The following is a 25,502-nucleotide window of genomic DNA, read 5'->3' as shown; positions in this document are numbered from 1 at the left end:
TGTGGGACAGAGAGGCTGTTATATGCAGACTCACATATATATACATATATATGTACACACACATATGAAAAATAGCTACTCCACTGGTTTGTAGCTGGTTGTTCTAGTGTAGCCTGTGTGGCCAAGTGCCCTAAAATATAAATGCCTTATTGGGACTGAAGCAAATGGGCCCTTTTAATGTGACACAAAGTCCGTTAACATGAAAATTGATCTGATGTTCCCTTTTACCTCCCTATTGTTAGAGTTTTTGGGGAGGATAGAAAGGCATAAATTCCTTTCATGCTCCTCAGTGTGACAGACTGGGGAGCATCTTGGAATCTGGCTCCTCCAGGGAAGCTTTTGGGGCTGGTGAAGCCTCTGTGAGGCATCTGTTTGTTTTTAAGGTTCTTGGCTCTGGGAGTTGTGAGAACAGGCCTTAAAGAGCATTTATCAGCCCTGTGGTCTGCTGCTCTCAATGTAGCTGTGAATGCTCTTTTTCCCATAACAGACCTGGAAGAGCATTAAGGTTGACACTGTATGTGTGCTTTATGAGAAATGTATTTTCTTGTTTTATTATCATCGTTCTCTGTGGCAGGGGTCATCTCCATAGAAAGTGATTAATTTGATGAAAGTATTTTTCTTGCCATGAGCTCCATTTGTTGCCTGGTACCATGCTGTGCTAGTCATGTGTTAGTTTTGTCTTACTGCTCATAACATTAGGCTTTGTATCAAGAATGTGGCCTTAATCTTCAGTAGGCATTGCTCAACAAGAGAACAGAGTCTCCATGAGATGTGGAGTTCATGCAGATCCAAGTTTTATTGCATTGCCTCTTAGTTCAATGAGTCTCTAAAGCTAGATTTTACTTCTAAAGGATTCTAGATCTATCGGGAACAGCCTAGTACTTGGTGTCTGTGGACCCAGTAATGCTCTCCAGTGTTCAGGCTTAGGTTGTTTAACTCTTGAATTGTTTAACTTCTCTTCTTGTGTTTTAAGAACTGTCTTAATGCTGCCTTTGGTGCTGCAGCAGAGTGTAGTTTGTAGTGTTTTGCTGTTGGATTACTGATTTAGTGTCTTGAAATTTCAGGTCTGTAGATAATAGGTATATGTCTGTTTCTCTTTGTTTTTGTAGTGCAGAAGACTGCAGTAATAATGGAAAAGTTATGTTTGAGGAATTTGAATAACATCTGTGTGGATGGCTAGGGTTCCTCTTACTCAATTTCTTTCATTTTTTCTTTAACTTTATGTGCCTAAAACTAGTGTCTGTTTATAATGCAACAAATCAACTTGCTGAAATTCAAGCTCTAAATATGAAATGAACTCCTGGAGAGACAAAATTCTTCCTTGTATTCTTAAAAAGTAACACTGGTCTGCTTCAGTGTGTCATAGAGTACAAGATGCAACTCTCAGTTCTGTGTTCTGATCAGAATTTTATTTTGGAATAATTGTGCTTTAGACATCAGTCCTGTATGATTGTATCCAGTGTTTCATTTGAGAATGAGCAGCAAGGGTAGCAGTGACAGTGAATGCAAAGTGTAATAATGTCCAAGGATAACTAATAATATACTCTTGAATTTTTTTTTCTAAGACGTTCCTGAGTGCAATGCCGGACTACTTGGTGTTGAACTTTCAAAATTTGAAAGTTTTTTAGAAAAGAATGCCCTGAGCAAATTACACAATTACTGGTCAGGTTTTCTTCCAGGGTAGGAGGCAAACTTCAGCCGCAGGCTAAGAAACTGAAAGGAGTTAGGACACAAAGAGGATGAGGCTGCCCTTTCATATCTGAAGTGGACAAGCAGCTTACAGGCTCATGTCTCTTCTTCCCACTCCTACTTCATCCTGTGCTTGGTTTTGTTCCTCTTCCTTGGTTTCCTGTTGAATTCCATTGCAGCCGCTTATTATCCTGCTGCTGTTACCCTCATCCTGCTGCTATTGCCCTGTGCCACTGTCTTGACTGTCATCTCTTATCTTTTCCCTTGGATACATTCTTTTTGCCTCTTCCTTACAAGACCTGCTTTTTCCCTTGACACTAGTACTTCTCATGGCTCCTCATCTAATCAGTCACACAGTTTTCTTCTGCAGCTCCCAGCCTCCATGCCACAGAGCTCTTTCTCCCCCCACTGGTTCCCAGTAAGCTGAGATGGCTCAGCCAGCTGAACAATGGCTTCATCTTTCAGGCCTGAGGCTGTCAGAAATGCCAGGCGCTGCCCAGCATGGGTAAGAAGTGGAGAGGAAGGGGGTTAAACCTTGATATAAAGCCTTGTCTATGCATAGAAATTGTTACTTTTCACTGAACCTTTAAAAATAAAGCTGGCCTGAGTTAAACTGCTGTAGGCTTTGGGATGTCCTATGCCAGCCTAAACTTGGATTAATCCAGCACAGATCTAAAACACATGTTACTGCTGCAACAAAATCTGTTTGAACAAGAACTATATTTTCCTGGGTGCCAATTTGGAAGATCATTTAGCTTTGCTCCAAATCAGAAGACATTTGTAACAGGCTCCTGAGCAGCAATGGGCTACTGGGAACCCTTGGCAGGGATCTGCCAACCTTCCACCTGAGGCATGTCAGGTATCTGCTTTAGCAGAGTTCTCAGTGCCAGAAAATACAGCATGACACCTCTCTTGCCCTGTCACCAGAGAACAGCAGAGCTGAGGTCAGTGGGGATCTTCCTCTGCTGACTGGGCCAGACTTATAGCAGTAGGCAGGAAGTGGGCAGATCCGCAGTACTGGATCTTTGCCCAAACCAGCTGGGTCCCACCGGGCAGAGCTCTGGGTGGTACTGGCAGCTGAGCCTTTCTGACAGCTTTGGCTCCTCAGTGCACTGTGGCAGCCCCACATACCCTACCCAATGAGTGCCAATCAATGAGGGGTTTGTCTCTGCAGTTGTGATGCAGCTGTGTGGCTCCCGCATTCTGCCCCAGCGGTCCAGTAGCCTTGAGCAGCTGGCTGGGGACAGCATGGGCTGGCTCTCTGCTGCTGGCCTGGGAGCTGTCACTGACTGTCTGGAAGCTTTGCAGGATAAAGGCTTTTCATTGCTGCCAGTGTCTGCCAACTCCTATTGCAATTAAAGGGTAATCTTTTCTAAATGGTGCTAAATTAAGGCTTAATCCCTCCCTCATGCCACATAAGAGGATGAATCCCTGGTTTTCTGAAAACAGCTTATTGTTTGGGCCACTGTCCAACCAACCTGTACATCAATGGTCCTGGGATGGTTTGTGTGTGGAGAGGACTCACGCTTTTTTATTGATCTGCCTGTAGATAGAACTCCAAAGTCCCCTATGAGGTCTATGGAGAAGTAGTTATTTACCACTTCCTTGTATGGCTCATACCATATGAAACTTGGGAGGTAGCTGTTGCTGAAGTCCTGACCCTGTGGTGGTGGGGGATGCTGTGGTGATGGGAGATGCCTTTGCCTGTGACTGTGTGTGCTGGGTCCATGCTGTTGGCTGTCCACTCACCAGCCATGCGCTGTATAAGTGTTGCATGAAAGCAAAGAGTCCTGGCAGTATGGATTGGTTTGTTTTAATCAAGGCAGCTGTGTGTGTAAAACTGTAGTTTAAATTACTGTTACTGTGTGAGGCTACTGCCACAACATTAATCAATGAAGGGGGGTTAACTTTTCACTGCTCTTGGAATTGCTGAACTGGATTATTAAATAACAAATTTCACCTTTGGGAACAGGAGGAGACTGCCTTTTGAGCCCATGTTAAGAGTAGGCTTTTATGCCTCTCCTTGGGGGAACTACTGTGTAGAGCAAGATGCAGTCAAAATGTTTATTTGCTCATAAATATGTGGATTTGTTTAAAGAAATGCAGTCAAATAGGATGGAAGGAGGAAGCAGTAATGGGGACAGAAGTTTGTGGGCAGCTTATCAGTGAAACATATCCAGAAGCTTGCTTTGATTCCGTGTTTTTATGCAAGTTCCTTGAGGGGTAAAGAGTAATTTGGAGATTTTCAGTGGGATTCTAGCAATAGGATCTGAAATATATTACTATATAAAATTCTATTAAAATCCTTATTATGTAAGACTTTTTTTTCCCATCCTGTTCACTTATGATTCTATATAGCAGTGTCTGTACCATTACTACAAAGATCAGACCTGGTGTGGGCCTTCTTGATCTGTCTGTGGCCTAGGAGTAGGATGGCTCCTGAATAGTCTGATCCTCACCCAAGTGCAAGAGTGAGGGGTGCTGGCAGAGGGGTTCACATATATCACCTCCTCAGGTGTGTGACCTTGGGCAAGTGAACCTTCATATTGATGTTAAAATTATTAATAGAGGCAACAAAACCTGCATTGCGTTCCTACTGAACGTGAGATCAGAACTTAAGTCAAGATGTGTTTATTTGTTTTAAAGTGCATTTTCAGTTAGCAACCACATAAAGGGCCTCTTGCTGGAGGATGGTGACAGACATGAATGAATCTGTCACAGACATTCCCCATCTAAGAAAAAAAAAACATAGGCAAAACAGAAGAGCTGGTCAAACAGCTGTTGTGGTGACAAGTGGCCTTTGAATTAATGTTTGGAACAATTAAGCAGTGATAGTCCCTTACATGTCCAAAATTCCAAATGAGGTTTCCTGTATGCATTTTTTTAAAAGATGATAATAACATTGATTTCTTTTCAGTGGATCTGTCAGTGAGAGCACTGCTCAGGAATGTAAACATTCCTTCTGCTTCCTGCTGTTCAGCTCTGCTTTGCTGCAGTGTCCTGCCCTGCTGAAATCAGGGATGTGGTGAAATTATGAGTACAAAATAAAATAAGATCCGTTATTTGGAAGAAAGATGCTTCATTTTTATTTTTGAGTAATACTTTATTGTCTCTTCATTAGTACTCCTTATAAAAAGAGAGTCTGAACTTAGCCCTTACCTCTGTGTATGCATTTCTGTCTTGGGTTGTTGCAGTCTGGGGTCTGCTCTTCATGGCCAGGATTTTATTTTTCTTGTGGTGGCTGTATTTATTTCCTACCACACAGACCACATAGTTCTGCACACCTTTACACAGGAGGTGTGGAGATTCTTATCTCTTGAGATGATGAAGAACATGTAATTATTTTTAAATTTGTCTGGAGGGGGAAGAAAATAATTCCCTTATGTGTACTTACAAAGTCTCAATATTATTATTTGTTAATTAAGTCTTTAATGAAATATAAGATTTATTTATGGTTTGACTTAGCTGTGTAAAGCTATTTTAGGAGCTCTGTGATCTGCTTTCAAAGTCTCCAAAATTCACAGATTTAATTTACTGCCCTTTAATTTTGAATGTCCAAGGCTTTAGGATAAAATAACATTGTAGATTATTCAAGTTTCTTGTCTTTGACAATTTCCTTTCTAATGGTTTTGGCAGTTTCTCACTGTGTGTGAATCCATCGTGCTCTTCCAACTCTTCCTTGTTTTTCACTGGATCCTCTGAAGCACTGCTGTGATTTCAGGTTTTAGACCTTGGCCTTGGACTCCCAAGACAGAGCTTTATCAAGACATCCTTTGGAACTTGTAATGATCCATATTTTTGTTAATTTCTAACTGTAGCTAGTTGTTCTTTGTGTGTAATTAATGTTTGCTGTGCAATTTACTGAAGAGTTAGGTAATTCCATCTTTTTTGTGTTGAATCCTGTGAGTTTTTATGCATCTTTTAACTTTGAAGAAATTTTTATGTGTTTTTCTTCTTTGACAAGGTGTTATACAGTTCAGCCAATAATTTAAAAATCTACACAACTTCTCTTTACAGTCTTGTAATTAACCAAAAAAAGATCACCCTTTACCATGTCCAATAATAATCAGGCTCTTGTCCTGTTATTATTCAGTCATTTATTTTAACTAATTCTTCTCCCTTTTCAGTAGCCAGCAATTGTGTTTGATTAATTTGAAATCTGAGGACAGTTTTTTCTTGACCCTTTGCTGTTGCTTGCTTGCTGCTGCATTCCTGGCAAGGACAGAACATTGTGGGCTTTGTTTGGGTGTTTTCTGAAGCTCCATTTTGGTTTCTGGTGGGGATTAATTTTTTTTTTCTTTTTCTTTTTTTTTTTTTTTTTTTAGTTACAGTTTCTGTGAAAGATTTCTGAAGTCAGGAACAGACTGTGTTCACAAGCTATCAGTGGGTTTCTCAGATTACATCCAATTTAGCAAATTCCCAAGTTTATCCAAGTTTATCTTGATTTTGGACATTGGGCCTTGCTGAGGTAAGGTTTCCCATTGTAATTGGCAGCTCTGTCTTGCAAGCAATGAGACTCATTGACTTCCCGTGGTACCATCAGGCCTGAGCTTTGGAGACTGTGGGTTTGCTCATAAGGTAGAAAACAAAGCTAAACTTAAATAATGAAAAGTATTTGAATGTTTGGAGAGAAGAGGCACTTGCTTTGCAGCTGGTAGTGTCATGGTGATGTAGGACCTCTCAGATGGCCACAGAGCAGTGACACATCCCAGGATAACCTGTAGTCTCTTTAGATGTGCTGGATGCTGCTAGAATGGGCTTGAACAAAGGAGCAGGATCCATAACATCTTCAGCATGTATGTGACGGTGTGCAGATCTCTCTGTTGGGCTGTCTGTTTTTGCCAAAACTCCTGCTCTTGCCAGCAAAGACAGTGCCCCTTATTGCTCTGTTTTTGACAGGTATTCTGCTCCAAAATGAGCAGTGACTGCTATAATATTTACAGGGCCCTGTAAAAATAGCTGCCAGCGTGCTGGTGCTGTCATGTGCTGAGGGGCTTTCTCCCTTCCTGTGCAGTGCTGCTGGGACCCCTGCAGGGATGGGGCCCTAAGGGAGGCCTCTGTTTCCTGTTTGCCAGTGTTTAAGTCATGCACCAGGGCTTCATTTCCTCCTGTATTTTGTATCTCTCTTTCCTAATCCTTCCTTTACTCCAGAAAGTCTCTCATAGAGTTGAACAGATGGAAATGCACTTGTCCTCCCTTTTTTAGGCGATGGTAAAACCCCATCCTTGAATTGTTTCTGACACTGACACTACTGTCAGGCAGACATCGGAGGGCACTTGACAGTGTCTCGCCAGCCACAGCAAGTATCGATTGAGCTCTGGGCTCCAGATTAACTGGCGCGCGCCGGTGACTTGGCCATGTGGCTGTTGCAGCTGGCAGTTGTTCTCTACAGGGTGTTTGTAGAAATTGCATTGCGAGAAGAAGGCCAGGTTTTGTCCCTCTCCCTTCTTGCTTTTTAACCTAAACCTTAAAATAGAGGCTCAAATATGTCTACTCTTCCTGGATGTAGGTTACAAGCAGAACATGTCAAAAGGAATCAAGAGACTCCTCTGGAGTTTGTTGAAAATACTGTGCTAGTAGGACACAATAGATTATGCAGTTATATTTAGGTTCAACTGTCTGGACCTTTGCTTAGGTTCTAGGGGAGAAATAAATTTGTTATTCAGGTGTAATGAGGTCTTAATTAAAGGGCAATTAGATAACAAGAAAATGTCTGGTTTTGCCACACAGAACTAGCTACCAATGGTACATTGGACGAAATGCCTTGTGCAGTTGTGCACGTGTACGTGTGCACACCTCTGTGAGAATGATTGAAGACAACTAAAACCAGAAAGCCTGACGGGTAGTTTTGGTTTTTATAAAGCTCTCTGCATGAAAGTACATGAACAACAAAGCTCACGTGAGCACTGGTAACTTTGACATATGCAGGAAGTAATTCCACACTTAGCATTAGTCTCCTTTAATACTTCAGTAATTGAAAATCTGCTTAGGTATTTTAAATAATTAGTCAGAGATTGTAAAATTTTTTTTCCCTGCAAAGTGCCTCATGCCCTGGTTCATTCTGGTACCAACAACTAGTAGGTATTTATATGTAGTGGGCTGTGTTTATGCAGCCATATTTCTGACTCCTTGTGGAGTTTGTTCCTGGAAGCTTCTGTTATTGTCAGAACCAGGGGAAGCCACTATGCTGGTAAATAAGCAGCAGTGTAATAAGCTGTACATTACATATGTTTTGCAGGATGCAACTTACTTCCTTGTGTTATTTCTAGAGTGGGTGTGCCTGCACAGCAGGCAAGCATTGTTCTTAGGAGGAGTCCTCTTGCAATGAGAGCTGTATGCTATTAGCTATTGTATTAAAAAAAAAAAAGGAAAACATTTACTTGAATGTCACTGGAGGATTTCATGCTTACTGTTATCCATACAGATAAAACATCCTTGGTTGGGAAGCAAAGCCAGTGAAGAGGATGGAAAGTGTTTACTATCATCTCTGTGTGTGTGTGCTCCTTTGGTTACCAATAATTAAAGAGTGAGTGGAAGGAGTGTCTTTTCATCCTGAACCTCTTAATCTTGCTCCCAGTTAAAACAATTGTCTTCTTGGTTTTCTAATTTCAAGTGCTGGGTTGGGGCAGAGGAGGTGAGAAAGAGGTTAAACTTGATTTCTTGGGACTGTCTGCTGAGCCAGGGAGCAGTTCCTTTGGTGCCAGCTTAAACTCTTGGTTGACCTTGTAGAAGCCTACACTTCAACATCGGTTGCATAAGTGGATTGTGCTCATATGTAATAAGTAATCTTCTTGTGTGGGAGCAACAATGTTATATCTTGTGCTTTATTTTTATGTTCCTTTTATAGAAAAGTAGTTCATAATCTTGCAGCAGCTTTTTTGAGTTCTGGAGTTAATCATGTTGAGGCACGTTCAGCAGGCTTTTACAGCTGTAGATGGGTAGCCTGATTCTTCAAATTTCTACAATGTCACTTTGTTTCCTTACAATGTATTATTTAACAGGTACCTAAGGGGAACTGAGCTCTGCTGTAGGGTTGTGCTGCCGGGACACTCTGGAAGGCATAATCCTTCTCCAGCTCACACTATAACATTTTATGGAAGGCAGTCTAGAATTATTTTGTGTTAACTGGGCTTTCTCCAAAGAAAGTGTAGACCATTATTTTAACAAAATGAAAGCCAGATCAAGGACTGGACTCTTTCCTGGAGCATGCACAAATCTTCACTGTTGCATGATGATTTGGAAGATGCTTGATGTATGTCAGTATGGAGTGGGCTGATGTGGTGGGAAGTGATGTAATGTTTTGAAAAGCCTCACAACTTCCCTGAAGGTACCAAATCTCCTTCGAGCTGTTGTTCGTGAATCTACACCTGCTGTGTAGTTTATGGTAGTGTTTGGCCCCTGGGGATATTTGTGTGTGGGAGAAAGAGCCTACTCCCAAACTCATGGAAGTGTGAGAGCTTTTGCGATGGTGAGGAGCAGATGAGGAACTGAGATCTGTGTGGCTGTACTGGCACCCAAGTGGTGGCTGGCCACAGGCTGTGTGTGGGCTGGGCTGTGGATGAAGGAGGTAGTGGTGCTGGTCCAGAGATCCAAGTTGCCAAGAGTAACTCGGTCACACCTGCTACTTGCAAGGCCACACACATTCCAGTGCATATGCCTAACAGACTGCAGGCAAAATGTTGTGTTCAGATAGAAAAAGAAAGGTTTTTCATGCAGGTCATGTGGGGGGCAGTTAAACTATTTCCATTTTGGTCTAATGTGAAGGACAGAATACATATACTGGCTCTGTTAAGTATAAGTTGGTTTTAGTAAGTTTATGAGTTGTTTTAGGTAGGTATAACTCCTCCTAACTTTAAAGACAGACACATACATGTTTAGAGGACTGAGATCTCATTTGACTTTTCTTTCATGCTGTTGTGGGACCTTTTAGTGGAAATGTTGTGTTTTAAGTCCATCCAGCCTCCAAGCCCCACACTGCCACAGGATAGGTTAAGGTGGTACCAGAATTAGCCAGGTGGAAACTGTCTAACATGGTTTTGAGTATTAGAAAGCAAGTGTTCTTTTTTGCAGCCATGGTCACTTGGAGAATTCCTGCTCTGATTGAGTGCCCTGGTAAACGGAGGTTTAATGGTAAACTCTGATTGTGTATTCATTAGCTGTGCCTGCTTACTTGATTCGTATGTGATACTTTCTTTTACATTGTTGCCCTCCTTATTGGAGGGTCCTAATGTGTTCTTTGGGGTCTTCTTTTGTGGTCTTCAATTTCTGATGTCCTTTTTAGGTGACTGTTTTTCAACCCTCACTTTTGAGGAAGTGTAATATCATTGTTTTGCATGGCTTCTGCTTTGTTAGCCATATCTATTTCTCCAAGGTTGCATTGTTCCCTTTATTTGGCAAGAGTAAAAATGTATTGTTCTTATCAAAGGTGAAGATGAGAAGGAAGGCAGAATGGTGTCAGCAGAGGTACTCCATGGTGCATTTGCTCACTTTCCAGTGATTTATTGATCAGGCACTTACTGAACAGCAATGGGTATCATTTGATTATTAACACTAGATGAAAGATTTTCTTCTAGGAATTTTTACTATAAAGGCTATGCGAGGCACCCTCTGTTACACCCTCTGAAGGTTCATAACATATCTTCTCAGGAGTAATTATGGGCTTTATTGAAATTATTCTTTGAGATCAGCTGCTAGAGATCTAGTGTAATACTTACAGATCACTGCACCTGATTTTCAGTTCCTAAAAATTATTTCATTGTAGATAATACCCACATCAAGTTTCTGCAGAATTATTTGTCATGCGTGTCCTGACAGGTGCTTAGCTCAAGTGCCTGCAGTGGAGACACAGTCTTAACAAGACACTACTGTAAAGAGTCCATTTGCAGTCACTTCTTCTTTCATATGCAGGGGAAGATGACCCAATGACCTGCTTAACAGGATCAGCCAACGTTGTGAACTGGCCTGTACAAATAAATAATTCCATCAAAGTTAGCAGAAGGGTTTAAAAATGAGCAATTGTTGATCAAATTTCCTGCAGTGTGACGTCTGGGAAGAGTGAGTCTCACCTATGTTTTGATATCACAGTGGGCAGGTAAGGGGAGCCTTTGGACTTGTAAGTAGAAATCTCTAGTCTCCTCTGCTGTCTAGCTCCTAAATAGTGCTGATATTCAGCAGCATCAACTCCTTCTCCTACACATTTCCATCTTTCTTTTCTTTGAGGCTTGGTCTGGAGCTGTGTAGATGTTCCTTGCAGTAGTTCATTGATCTGTTACGATGCACAGCAGAGAAAGATGCCTCAGGATAGCTTGTTTTATGTTCTTTCTTAACCCATCAGATCTAAAATTATCCTAAAAGGAGTACTTTTTTCTGTTGACTTGTGTGTCATTCCACCTCATGCACCCCTCTCATGCACCTTTTCTTTATTTTTAAGAAAGCGGAAATGAATTGCTCACCAAAACTACCAAAACTTCCATTCCTCTCTGGTTTAAACTCAGTAGAATGCAATTGGGTCCTTTTTAATTCTACTTCCCTGTTACAGTTATAGGAATTTTTCTTAAAAAAAAAAAACCCAAACAAACAAACCAAACAAGGAAAACAACCAAAACTGAAACCCCAGGCTTTGGCTGAATGCCCATTGAAGTTGCTGGCAACAGCTGGACTTGCTGGTGGGCTGTGCAGGGGTCTGCTGATTGTGTGACTTTCCTGGGAAGTTGATTAATGATGAAGGCAGCAGCAGGTTCTGAGGTGGCCATGAGGACACCATCCTGCCGGTTGTCCCCAAGCAGGACACTGGGGATGCTCCATCATGTCAGGAAATGTACTTTTGATGTCAGTAGTCACATGTGTTTATAAGTGACAGAGACCACCTTTTGGGAGGGTATGCATTTAGCTAATTTATAGCACAAACTTTGAAACAAAAGTAGCATTCACATCTTCAAGAGCAGTGAAGCCCACAGTCTTTCCTGGCTGTGATGAATGACAGTGGTGGATTAAATACTTTGAGACTAATGTCCTTGGCTTTTAACTCCAGGCTTTCCAGGACCTCTGCTTGGAAGTCAGAGCGGACAGAAATGACTCCTGGCAGGGCTGGCTTTATTCCCTTACACCAAAGGGAGACAGCATGTGTACCTTGATCACAGTTTGTTGCCTGCTGCTAGGAGGGGAAGGATGAGTGCTAATATCTGTTAATTGGTAGAAAGCCTCCTGAAAAAAGACTTGAATCTGTCTTGAGTAGTGGTAGAGAGCAACTGAAGGAAAATGTCCTGTTTAATGTTTAGTCTCATGACTTTTATCCTTATTTTTTTAAAAAAGGGCATCTTGATTAATGGCACCTTTTTTATTGGGGGCTTGGGTTCTGTTTAATTTTTATGGGTAAACCATTCTTTCACTGCAAAAGTAGCTAATCATAGCTTTCTAAAAGGGGCAGTTTCTGCAAATCCTTCTTGATCTTCAGTACAAAAGAAACAGAAACACATCTACTAGAGTGCTCTCAAACCTCACCACAAAGGTGAATAGGCACCGCTGTGTGTGTTTCCTCTGGTGGTGGATGTACATGGTACTGCTCTTCTGGTGCATGCATGCACATGGGCATCACTCTGCTTTTCAAATTTGATTGAGAAAGGCAAGGGACTCTTTTCAGACAAGCTCTCCTTTATTGCCTTTCTCTCGTGTTTATGTCAGCTTTTCTTGTCAATGAGTTTAAAACTAATTCCTCTTCTTCCTAATGTGCTTATTTGAGGAACTTATGCATGTTCTAGTCTGCTTATGGTGGTGCAGCTGCCATGTTAATGTGACTGTGATAGCAAGAAGGGCTGAAGCATCAATTAAACATCACTGTGTGAGTGAAGGAAAGGGTTAATGCCTCATGCTGCTTCATCTTTTGAGGATGGTTAGCATCATATAGCAGTGTTTCACTGCAGAGAAAAGGCTAGTGTGACATTTACTAAGGACTGCCCTTGCTGGTTGACATTTTCAGCATCATGTGTGGCTGGATGCACAGCTTGGAAAATGGGAAGAAATGAGGTGCACAGGCAAAGGAGTCTTCATTGGAGAAGAAATGAGCATGGGGATCAGTGGTGTCCAGAAGTTGATTTGTATTGTGGAGTTCTGTGCTCTTTTAAGGTTTTTCTCCCTCTTTATTATTTTTTCATCTTGTGTATAAGCAATTGTCTCTCTCGGCTCCCTCCTTACTCCTTTAAAAGGAGAATACATGTTCAGATTTAGATGATAAATGAATTTTTAAGCAACTTATTTTATGAAACTCCTTCATTGAAATATTTGTGTTGTTTTCTGTTTGTTTGGGTGTATTTGTGCATGGCACAGGAACCTCCCTGTGATTTTGACTGAGTATGAGTGGGATGTCACTTCCTCTGTTCATCTGTGTCATCTCAAGGCCAGTGGGCTGTGACTTTGCTTGTTAGTATGTCAGCTTTAAGTATCCATGAGACTCTCTTTCTGCCCTTTCCTAGTTGCTGTGTTTTGATGTGTGTAAAAAGGTACAGGTGAAGGTAGTGCTCTAGGAACAGTGCAGGGGCAGCCTCCAGAGCCCCCAGCAGTCCCTGTGCAGCATCCGGATTCTGATCAGCTCTTGGCAGGGCTTTAGGAACATTGCCTCCTTGCAGAGGTTAGTAGAGGGTTTGAGATCATACAGGGCTTGTTCAGAAAAAGCCCTTTCCAGCATCTCTTTGGGAGGTTTTATTTGATAGTGGCATCCCAGTATTTTGTATTACTCTTGTTTTTAGCAGTCTAGTTCAGGATCCCAGAAAATATGGAAGCATAACCAGCATACTTTGGATGACTTTTGGGCTAAGTAGAGGTCTGGTGTGACAGATTATAGAGGCTAATAACTGTTCTGATTTTCCTGAAGGCCTGAGAGTCTTGTTTTGAGCATGGCTGAGATCAATCTGTGCATCTCCCATATCACAGCTGTTCTGAGAGAAGCATTCTCTCAGCTGTTCTGAGAGAAGCATTTGGAATTCTCTAAGAAGTGTGTTTCAGAGATTCTTCGCGTTTCATGTGTTCCATGAACAGCTGCACTGTGATAAAGAACTTCTTTCAAAAGATCATGTTTAAAATTTTAACCATGTTTTTAAGAACTTAATATGTTAGCAGTATGCTAAACTTCACAGAATTGAGAAAACTTTCTTCTCAAAGCTTGGAGTTTTATATGAAAGCTTCCTTCAGTGTACTGGGTTTCATGCAGAAAGCTTATCTACATCTGCATGATTGGGATCTTGTTCCTCCTGCAACATAAACAGATGAATCTGTATTATCATCAAACCTAGAGGAAGCATCACCTTTTTTTAAGTCTGTCTTTTGGAAATCAGTACTTTAAACTCAGTCTAAATGTAGCTTGATCCAGGGCTTCATTTGAAGTGAACTGGGTTTGACCATTTTATATAGCATTGCAGTTTTTGCATGAGTATGCCTCATCCATTTGCTGTCCAGATTCTTTTTTCCATTCATAATGGTTGTGGAGAGCTTTAAATTCTTGAGATTTAAGATGTTATCATCTGAAATTTGTAGTAATCTCCTTAATTTAGCAATGATATTTTCTGGGCTATTTAAGAATATGATAGCATGTATTTTCTACATGCCTTAAGTCTGCTGATGTAAGTAATTCTGTAAACATGAAAGTGCATTTAATAGCATTTTCAATACTAATTTTGGTAAACCTTCACCAGCAAATTATGGTAAATTTTCTGTATGTGTCAGGGATGTTGTAATTGGCCTTTGGGCAATGCTGTCTTAGTGTATTTGAAGGAAGAGGAGAAGGACCTCACAGAGTGGCATAGCTGGTAGGGGATGTCAGCTTGACCAAAGGAAACCTGACAGGGTTTGAGCTGATCTGCAGCTTTGGCAGCAGGTTATGAGTGAGGACCAAAAATTATCATCTGAATCATTCAGTGCACTTGCACCACATAACTGCAAGTCCCCACTGGGAAATGTTCCATGTTTGCCTGGTCCAGAGGTGAGTGGCTATACAAAATTTGGAGTTGTGTATGACAGAATTTGAGGTTGTGTGTTGGGGGTAGAGGTTCATTTATGTTGGTTTCAGATAGTGTTAAACCCAAGGAGAGCTTTTGATGTGTGTCCCGTGCAGCTCTCTGAAGAGATAGTTGTGACTAAATTGTACCTTTGTTCAGAAAAGTGCTTTCCAGTGCACTGACAAGCACAGCTGAGCAAATAGTAAGACAGCATTTTGGTTCATGAACTCTTTGATTTTGCTTTTGCCCTGGTCTTGGGAATCTGGAAGATAAGAATTTTGATAATCCCTTAACATTAATGTCTCGTAATTCCTAGAGGCAGCTGTTGAGCAGAACATGATGTTTTGCAGCCCTCGCATCAGAAGCTTTTATCTTGTGAAGAGATACTCCAAAGTCTATCATTCCAGTATAACTGTGAACAGTTTTCTTCCCTAGTAGATGGAAGTAGGGGTTTTGGAAGAGGAGGAAGAGGAAGGTAACTGACTTCTGTTCCTGTGCTTTAGATAATGTTGAAGCAAAAGTAAATGGGCACATGCTGGACTCCAGCATGTATGAAGGTTTAGGGGTTTCGTGCATAGCAGTAAAAAGTCAGTTTTCCTAGCTTGATTTAAGACAAGTCTAGGCTGTAGCTATGGCAGGTAATTGCTTTGCCCTGTAATTTTGCACAGTTCTGTTAAAAGTTAATTTCCTGTTCTCCATAGGAGTTATGAAAATGGCTTGTAACAGTGATGTCTGAGGTTGTTTCTAAATACATATAAGAGAGATAACAAAGCTTGGTTGGAATGGAAGTGCTTTTCAAGTGTTGTCTTATAAATGCACGCAGTTTGCATTGTTCCAGGCTGTCTGTCCTGATGGCTATGACTCTGAAGGAGGTTTCTCGTGTTCTGCCTATGTCAGAGGCTGTTTACACACAGTTCTGTACTCCAGGCAGCAATATACTCAAGCTAACGGCAGGGTTTCTGCTGACACTTCACAAGCATGCTGGCCAAGAGCAAATAATACTTACTGTGCAGAAATAACTGGAGCCCACAAGGAGCAGCAGCATCCTTTGGTAGGAGTGACCATGAGCTTGTTTCTGCAGTTACTGTGTGTGAGCAGTTCCATTTGGTTGGGTCAACCTGTTGGGACAAGCCATAATAAAAGGCAGTTTCTGTAAAGGGAGTCTGCTGTAGTGAATGGAAAAACCTCTCACACATAAAAGTAGTGATAATTTACTGAACTTCACCTTGCCATCACCAGAGAATAGAGACTTGTGATTTATGTCTCAAAAAATAGTGAGTGATTGACAGCTGATCATGGGATTAACACCACACCTTCAAGCCTGAGCAAAAATATGTGTTCTTTTATGGAAATGTGGGAAACTTGTAAACTGATGAAAAGCTGTCATGTAAGAGTAAGATTTTATATATAGAATTCATTGTTGTAGGATTTTACTGAGGCCAAAAAATGCATAAACCTTTGAAAAATAAGGAGGTGTTTTACATGGGTAACTCAAAGTTAGTAGCTTTCCCAAATTAGGCATTCTCCATTAAAGTTTAAGGTAATCCCCAGCTTGAAGAGCTTATGTGGTTTCTTGCACCTTTCTCTGAAGCATCTGGCCTTAGCCTCTGTAGAAGACAGGATATTGGATTTTTAAAAAGTCTCATCCTCTATGGCAGTTTCTGTGTTTAAATACTCCCTGTCAGTTGTGACTTGGGCAAAATGATGACATTTTCTTTCCAGATATCAAAGAAACCCATGGCCTAGCATCTGCCTTGGAACTTTCACAAGCAAATTAGTCATTATTTGTTGCAGCCATTATTGTTGCTAATAAAGTCCAGGGTAAGGAAGCAAAAAGTGCCTTTGCATGGTATCCACAGATGTTTTCTTCAGCTGCCTGGTAACATTTTCAGGTCCCAGGCACACACTCATGGAGGGTCCACGTTTCTCTCTCCCAAGGGACCCTGAGGGTGACCCTGGTCTTGGGGCAGTACAAAGATAAGGGCCCATCAGGGAATAGGAGTGGCTCAGGGACATAGGAACAAGGGAAGGAGACAATGGGGTCTTAACAGCATTTTGAGGGAGGCTTCTTGTGTGTCCCTAAACCAGGGAATGCCCTCCAGAGTCTCCACAATTATTCCTAAGAATCCCTCCTTTAGTGACATTACTGAGCTCCTTGATGGAATCATGCCTGGACTCTGAGGTCTGGGTGATCAGCTGTGGCTTTAAGCATCCTGAACTTCCATTTGCTGTTTTGGCATCCTGCAGCTGACCAAATGGTGCTACTTCACTGGGCAAAGAGATACCCATTGCCTCTTTCTCTGTGCCAGAGATTTGTCATCCATACTGATCTCTAAAGGTGGATCTTAGTTTATTACAGAAAAAAAAAAGTGTATTTGAGGAGCTAGTGTGCTTTTTGTTATCCCTTTAACATTTATGGAGATCTTGGGTATTAGGCTTTTAAGCTGCTTTGTTGAAATTCATTTGACAAGGACTTGACAGCACCAGATGGTGCTTTTTGTCTGAAATATGGCACTTTTTAGTTTCCCGTAGGTTATCTTGATGAATCTGGCTAGAATTTCTCCAATGGATATTTGTCTCCTATATCTCTGACTTGCTTATTTGAAATAAAATTTAGTCTGATAGGAGCAATATCTGTGTGCCCTTAATCATAGGCAGAGTTAGCGTACTTGATCAGCTGTTTCAGCCCTGGTATAATCAGTAGTTTCTGTGCTATTAATGTGCCTGCTGCAATATACAGAAGTAATAAAACACTGAAATCTGTTTCTCTTCAAAGCATATTTTTTTTCTTCTCTGACAGTATTTTTCTGAAGAGCTGGCATCAATTGAAAATGCATGACTAGATAAGGAGTTTCATGAGATGCTTCTCTGTCCTTTACTTGACCTGATATTAATGTTGACTGGGAAAATCTGCCATGTTTTGGCATCCTGAAAAGATACTGTGGCACCTGAAAGCTCCTTGGGTTGAATTGTGGTGCAAGCGTGTGCAACACTTAAAAGATCACATTTTTAATGTTGTTGAATATGGCCAATCTGCTGGGCTGTGTGTTGCAAATAGAACTACTGGAAGTGGCCAGCTCTGCTCTCCAACACGTGCCAGGACAGCCATAGGCTGTTCCGCACGGCAGCAGCTGGGGTGTCTGTGTGGGTTGGGGGCACGTGTGGAGACCACTACCACAGGGACCATCACCTGCAAGGGTTTCAAGCAAAATGAAGACCCCCCCCCCAAAAAAGAAATGTGAGGAGACAAAATAATGCCAATGTCAGGACTAGCCAGAGGCAGGCTGTGCCAAGTGGGTTGGACTTCTGACCTGCCTCTGACTACCTTTGCTGGCACACTGCTGGGGATTGATGTCTCGAGCTGGCTGGGGGATTGTCCGCTGACCTACTTCAGCCAGTGTGACCCCACTGGCTTAGCCTGGATCTGGAGCAGCCCTGCCAACGTCTTCAAGCCCAAGGGAGGGGGCTGTAATCTACCAGCCAGGAGCAGCTGCTGGGAGCTCCCAGCCTGGGAAAGGGAACAGGCTGCTAATGCCAGATGTGTTCTCAGTGATTCTGGTTTTGCAGAAGTGAATCTAACTCCACTATAGAGAATATGCATGTGCAGTAGTGTCTGGTCATGCAGTCATCTGGCTGAAAGCCAGTCGTGTTTCAACAGCAGAGTCACTACATTGTTGTTCCCTCCCACAAGGGTTTATATGAGGTTCTATTTAAGCATTCTGCATCAAAAAACACTGTTTAGGTGCTGTGGTTTACTTTCAAGAACACAGTGTTGGCAACTTATTAGGATTTGTAAATCTGAGTTGGAGGATGTAGGAAGAGGTTACATTCCTTTGCCTTGAAGAACTATATGAGGGTAAATGTTTTCAGCTACTTAACATTGAATTTACTTATGCAGAATTATAGGTTTATTGATAAAAAATGTGTTTTTTGACTTTCCTAGGCTTTTGGACAGGCCCATACCAACCACAAGAAAGTAGCAGCAGATGGAGAGAGCAGAGAGGAAACCTTGATTCAAGAATCAGCTACCAAAGAAGAATACTACATGAAGAAGGTTATGGAGTTGCAGACAGAATTGAAACAGATAAGAAATGTCCTTGCCAACACACAGTCTGAAAATGAACGCCTTAATTCTGTTGCACAGGAACTGAAGGAGGTGAGCGAAGATGCACGGGGTTCACTGCAGCTTGGATTTGTTACATTTTCTGGTGCTATGTAGCCAAAAAAAGGGAAGATTCCTGAGCTGAAAGATGATTTGACAGACACATGGCTGCATGTTTGGTCATGCTGGTCCTGTGGGTACTGCACATCAGTTCCCTCAGTTCCCAAATTGCTGCCTTAAAAAGCAGAGGAACCTGTTTAGGCCAAGCACAGAGACCCTTGGATGTACTTTGCTGCTTCATTCCCAATGCAGATTTTCTGGCTGCACAATATTTGTGGCATCATTTCCCTTTTTATCCGTTTTTCCTCCTTAATTTCTGAAGGTGTGGGATTATAACAAAACACTGAAATGCACAAGGAGAGGGATAGGAAGGTTTATAGTCTTGAGTTTTTTCTCATGAAGCGGTGGCTTTTACGTTTATGTAGCTTGCTTAAACATAATCGCTTCGACCTTTCATTGTTTTGCTATTGAAACCACATATTTTTAAGAGGAAGTAATTGCTGAGAAGTTACTTTAAGAGTTTAATTACTTACAAAATCTGTAGTTCAGCTGAAGTCTTTGTGGTACTGGTGCAGAAATTATTGTTTTGAGACCTCAAACTATTGCTTAAATTCAGTCTGGTAAAATACAGAGACTGTAAACCACAGATGGATGAATAAAACAGTCAGCAGTTATTACTCCTGAGCTTTCTTGCACCTTCCTTTGAAGCACTGGGGTCTAATCTCGTCTAGTCCTAAGCTAATCAACTGACCTCCCCTGCCATGAGGGAAGGCTATCCAAGAGTCCATATCTGAATCTCAACTTACTCCATGTGACCTCAGCTGCAAGTGTCTCATGTAATTTCTTTAGGACATAGTAACAAATATGGGGATAATATTTGGTGGTAAAATCAATGAGGAAATGTGGGTTACTTTTCTGGAGATGTGGGGATTCACTGATGCTTCTTGTTGGGATATGACAGAGAAGATTTGTGGTCACAAGCGATCACAAGTGATCAAATATGCCGGTTAACTTCTCCTTTAACTTTGTGGAACAGAGTTGGAATCATGCCTTCTCCTTAGACAGGGAAGCAGTTCTAGAAACATAGACACAACTCTTTGTCTGTATTTCCCAACCTTTAAGACTAGCTTAATAGAAAAACTGCCCACTCCAGAGGCAGCACAGTGTCTGTGAGGGATTCTGGTCCCTTCTCAAAGTGTGCTGAGCAGCAGATTTCTGGTCTACTTCCAGTGTCACTGCAACTGGAGGCCATTTTTCTTTCCAGATACTGCCACATTCCAGTCACCTTTTAAGGAGACATAAAAATGTGAATTCATGTCAGCCCTTAGCTTTCCCTGTGGCCCTGGGTTTGTGCAAACATAGAGAGACAACACTTACTCAGGCATGGAACATGGGCTATAGCAACTTGTAATTTGTATTGGTGTACTGTAGTGTCTGGTTCCAGCAATTTTGATTTCTTGGTGTGCTGTGAAGTTGTGCTCTCTTTGAGGCTAAAAACAAACGGACAATTTTATATAGTCTAGTCTTTACCTAACGTGTGAGGGAATTGTAATTTAAGTTTATTAGTCTTAACAGTTGCGGGTGATTCAGTATTTGTATTCAAAACATGCCAGATTCAGTTCTTGGCACATCCTCCAGCTGCAAACATTTCCCTTATCTCAGTGTGCTGTGTGTGCCTGTTGGTACCTGTGTGGTTATTCAGTGGAACCCTGCTGCACACTCTCAAGGGCTGAGACCATATTTAGTCATCACTGACATGCCTGTGTCTGGCCAGGAGTGGAGAGCTCGGAGGGAATCTGAGTTTGTAGGCCTGAGGCTGAAGCTTTCTTGGGCTGCAGGCAGGTGAGATCAGGCAGCAGGTCCCATATGCCAGCTGAAGTGACAGGCTGCCTCTGTCAGCAGCTAGCAGTGGTTTTGAATTAGAAGTGTGGAAAACTACTCCATCATATCATGGGCACAGCTACAAAAATACTATTTTTTTAGGCAACTGTATTCCCTGTTTGCCTATATCTGAAGCTGATTCTGTTAATGTTTTAGAACATACTTTTTCACTTTGTATGAGTTAAGTGTTTGAAGATAGGACTTGAAGGAAAATAATATTGGAAAAAATAAAAAATAAGTGCAGTGAGCCATTTCTATAGCTTTCTATGTTCCAGCTCAATTTATTCAAGTGTCTGTGTACGTTCATGAAAGATCCCAAGGTGATACTACACCAATATATTGGTTTTTACTTCTTATCTTTCAAAAAAATGCTAATTTTTTTTAAAGTCTTCCGTTAAGTCCTGCGTAAGTCTTGGGGCTAAGGGACGGGAGTATTTTATGTCAACTAGTTTCTATTTTTTCTCATCACCCTGACATCTTAGGCTTCATGGGTTTTAACTCAGTGTCTTTCTCCAGAAGAATTAATTCTCTCATGTTTTCAACTTATTGCTCTGGTTATAAAGAAAATATCTGTTGAAAAGCAGCAGCAAATACATGTCCAAATAAGAATATCTGGACTCATCTGACTCTGACTTTCTCTTGTGAAAAAGCCCTTCTTGTTAAAGTTGAAACAGATTTGGGTACTGACTTCTGGTCTGGAAAACTTCTGCTGGTTGCTACAGCCAGTGAAACAGGTGTAAATGCTGCTTTCCCTGCTTGTTTCTTGACTTCTTTTGAGTCAATAGTGAGAATTTGTAAGAAAATCAAGAATACAAAATCTAATTATTGTGTAAATGACTTGGTTTTTTGTAATTTTGGAGGGTGAGGGGAAAATATATAATTTCAATATGTTTCAATATAATTCATAATTTGTGCATATAAAAAAGATAAAAAAGATATAAAATTTTGCAATTTAATTGTAGTTGATCCAGGTGCCACCATTTTTGTTTTGCTTTGTTTGTTTTCCCAGGTCAACCAAAATGTGGAGATCCAAAGGGCCCGTCTGCGAGATGATATTAAGGAATATAAATTCCGAGAAGCACGTTTGCTGCAAGACTATACTGAACTTGAAGAGGAAAACATCTGTCTCCAGAAACAAGTGTCTGTCCTGAAGCAAAGTCAGGCAAGTTTTCCAACCAGTGGGCATTGCTTTGGCAGTACCAGTTAATTCCTGTGGTACAGCATGGTTCTGTCTCATTTGAGCATACACCTACTTATTTTCTATCTTTGTACTACTTTTGAGACTATAAGCTCTACATTTTAGCACCAAGACTTGTCCTTTCTGACTCTATACACAGTTATAATACTTCATAATACTTTGACTTCCAAGTCCTTCCATTGCCTTCTCTTTCTCTGATGAAAGAAAAGTCTCTGTCACTCTGCTTTGTTACTTGTTTTAGTCCTTTTGCTGCAGTAGTTTTTCAGTGTATCTTTACAATGCCTGCCTTCCTTCCTTCCTTCCTTCCTTCCTTCCTTCCTTCCTTCCTTCCTTCCTTCCGCCACTTCCTTCCTTCCTTCCGCCACTTCCTTCCTTCCTTCCGCCACTTCCTTCCTTCCTTCCGCCACTTCCTTCCTTCCTTCCGCCACTTCCTTCCTTCCTTCCGCCACTTCCTTCCTTCCTTCCGCCACTTCCTTCCTTCCTTCCTTCCGCCACTTCCTTCCTTCCTTCCGCCACTTCCTTCCTTCCTTCCTTCCGCCACTTCCTTCCTTCCGCCACTTCCTTCCGCCACTTCCTTCCTTCCTTCCGCCACTTCCTTCCTTCCTTCCGCCACTTCCTTCCTTCCTTCCTTCGCCTTCTCTTTCTCTGATGAAAGAAAAGTCTCTGTCACTCTGCTTTGTTACTTGTTTTAGTCCTTTTGCTGCAGTAGTTTTTCAGTGTATCTTTACAATGCCTTCCTTCCTTCCTTCCTTCCTTCCTTCCTTCCTTCCTTCCTTCCTTCCTTCCTTCCTTCCTTCCTTCCTTCCTTCCTTCCTTCCTTCCTTCCTTCCTTCCTTCCTTCCTTCCTTCCTTCCTTCCTTCCTTCCTTCCTTCCTTCCTTCCTTCCTTCCTTCCTTCCTTCCTTCCTTCCTTCCTTCCTTCCTTCCTTCCTTCCTTCCTTCCTTCCTTCCTTCCTTCCTTCCTTCCTTCCTTCCTTCCTTCCTTCCTTCCTTCCTTCCTTCCTTCCTTCCTTCCTTCCTTCCTTCCTTCCTTCCTTCCTTCCTTCCTTCCTTCCTTCCTTCCTTCCTTCCTTCCTTCCTTCCTTCCTTCCTTCCTTCCTTCCTTCCTTCCTTCCTTCCTCCCTCCCTCCCTCCCTCCCTCCCTCCCTCCCTCCCTCCCTCCCTCCCTCCCTCCCTCCCTTCCGCCATTTCCTCCCTTCCGCCATTTCCTTCCTTCCACAGTATCTGGAAATAGGAGTGTTTCTGAAACATGTTTTAATTGCTACTTTATCCTTATCTTCTCTCTCCATTTCTGTGCTACTCTTCTAGCTACTTTCAATAAACCTGGAATGATGTTATAGTTGCTTTGCACTGTCACATCTGTGTGACTGCTTGTCTGAAAGGCCATATTTAATTGTACAGTTCCACCTATTTCCAGAATTTTAGAAAACTGCATTCTTGGAATTTCTTAAGAGCTTCCCTGAGTTATCATTTGTGGAGCTAATTAAGATAGATGTGGTCTTTGGCATGGTTCACTTATCTTCATCTATCAGTGTGTGACTTCCTATTTTTATTCTTCGGGTAGCTGTCAGTTCCATTGCATAAATAAAGTTCAGTTGGGAAAGTGAAGGATGTAGATGCTGCTAGGGCTGGAGCCTCTCTGCCCTGGAAACAGGTTGGTAGACCTAGGCGTGTTCTGTCTGAAGAAGAGAAGGCTCCAGGGAGACCTTCCAGTACCTAAAGGGGCTCCAAGAAAGCTGGAAAGGGACCTTGGACAAGGGGGAATGGCTTCCCGCTGCCAGAGGGCAGGGATAGATGGGATATTAAGTAGAAATTTTTGGCTGTGAGGGTCGTAAGGCCCTGGCACAGGTTGCCCAGAGCAGCTGCAGCTACCTCATCCCTGGAAATGTTCAAGGCCAGGTTGGGCAGAGCTTGGAAGAGCAACCTGGTCTAGATGAAGGCATTCCTACCCATGACGGGGGGAGGAATGAGATTAATTTTAAGGTCCCTCCCTGCCCAAACTATTCTCTGATTCTATAATTCCATGAAAATATTCCTGAAATCAAAATTCTTTAGAAAACTCAATGTTAATACCATCTGTTGTGTTTAGCACATAGTAAAATCTCTGTAGAATTTGCTGCAGAACTCCTTCAGTGTAATGAATGAAAGCTGCCCTGTCAGGCTAGATATGTGGGGTATTGAATGTATTTTATTTATGTCCAAGTGAAACTCTGTATCTCTGTTTGTTACTCTGGGCCTCACTGTGCAAAACAGGATTCCAGGTTGGACATGTTCTCATCTGCATATATTTGGTTTAATTATGCAGTTTTGGGCGCTCTGACATCCTGTAGTAGAGACAAAAGGGGCTGTTGTGCTCTTGATGCAGGCTGGAAGAGAGAGGGAACTGGCAAAATCAAACCTATGTTTACTTTTGGATTTTACCTTTTTTTCTCATTCATCATATTCAGAGCAGCAGGTGAAAGTTCCCAGCTCCATGTTCTCATTCTAGAATAACAATACTGGAGAATGCTGCCATTCTGGCCTGAGCTAAATTTAACCTCAGATGCTATCTCAATATTTGCTAGTAGTTATTGACTGCTGTATTTTTATTCTGGAAACTTTGAAAATAGACTACAGTCTGAAGTATTTTATCTTAGTGGAAGTATACAGAACCAAGAGCTTGTTCTTTTCATGGCAGTGGATTAATTTTCTACCTTGTCCTAATCCTACTTGATGAACTTTAATTATGCTAGTTTTTAATTATTCTAGTTACTCATGCAACTAGAAGTAGCCATCAAGTTTTCCCAGGCAACACTGAATTAACATATTTGATTCCTGGTTTATAAGTTGGGTGTGGTCCGCACTCCCAGGTGGCTCTATGTTGACATCTAAAATTTATTTAGCAATTGGCAAAAAATAAATAATGTGAGATATCATATGGTATGAGTTCCTTTCTTTCAGAGTAAAGAAGAATATTCTTTGTTTGCTTCCTCCCTGCTACTCCCAAGTGATTAAAAATTTTACATGAATTGTTTGTGTACATAATTTCAATGCAAGAGAGATTTAGAAAAGTCCAGTACTAGATGTGATAGATAGCATGCCATCAAACTCATAAATGTGAATATCAAGTGTAGAATCTGAATTGTAGCCCTTTCAAGATGTGCTGAAATGAAAATGAGAGAAATGTTAAAACATTTTAATTAAAATGTATCAAAGCAGAGCTTGATCACAGTTTTAACCCAGTGGTGTGTATTTGAATGGCAGTGAAGCAGAGTGTCGAAGTGTACCTTTATCGTGCCAGTTTTGGAAATGTGAAGCTTAACTTTGTGGGAAGGCTGGCCAGGGAATTTTTTAATCAAACAAATGTTTGCATGTAGAGCTAGGAAAGACTGTTTTTGGATGCTTCTGTATCAGACACATTGTATCTCCCACCTGTTCTGATTGAGCTGGAATAGACAAGCTCATTTGACAGTTTGCTTAGTGAATTTATTCTATAGTCTCTGTAAAGGTAAATTACGTAAACCATGTTTACAGTCATAGTGCTAAAACTAGACTCCAGAAACGAAAAAAGTATTCTGTTTCTATAATATTTAATTGACATCAAACAT

General features: G+C 41.5%; 1 protein-coding gene across 2 annotated transcripts in view; it reads left to right on the top strand.

The window, feature by feature from the left end:
- BICD2 (BICD cargo adaptor 2) overlaps positions 1–25,502 on the top strand; it is a 51,335-nt gene that overhangs the window by 10,749 nt on the left and 15,084 nt on the right. For both annotated transcript variants that reach the window (XM_059479814.1, XM_059479813.1), the window contains exons 2-3: positions 18,619–18,831; positions 21,728–21,880. In XM_059479814.1, coding sequence (XP_059335797.1) covers positions 18,619–18,831; positions 21,728–21,880 — 366 coding nt within the window. The remainder of the gene's footprint in view (positions 1–18,618; positions 18,832–21,727; positions 21,881–25,502) is intronic.

Source organism: Ammospiza nelsoni, chromosome 11 (genome assembly GCF_027579445.1).
Source record: "Ammospiza nelsoni isolate bAmmNel1 chromosome 11, bAmmNel1.pri, whole genome shotgun sequence".
Lineage (NCBI taxonomy): Eukaryota > Metazoa > Chordata > Aves > Passeriformes > Passerellidae > Ammospiza > Ammospiza nelsoni.
The sequence above is the reverse complement of the archived record's forward strand: the minus strand, read 5'-3'. Positions and strand labels throughout refer to the sequence as shown.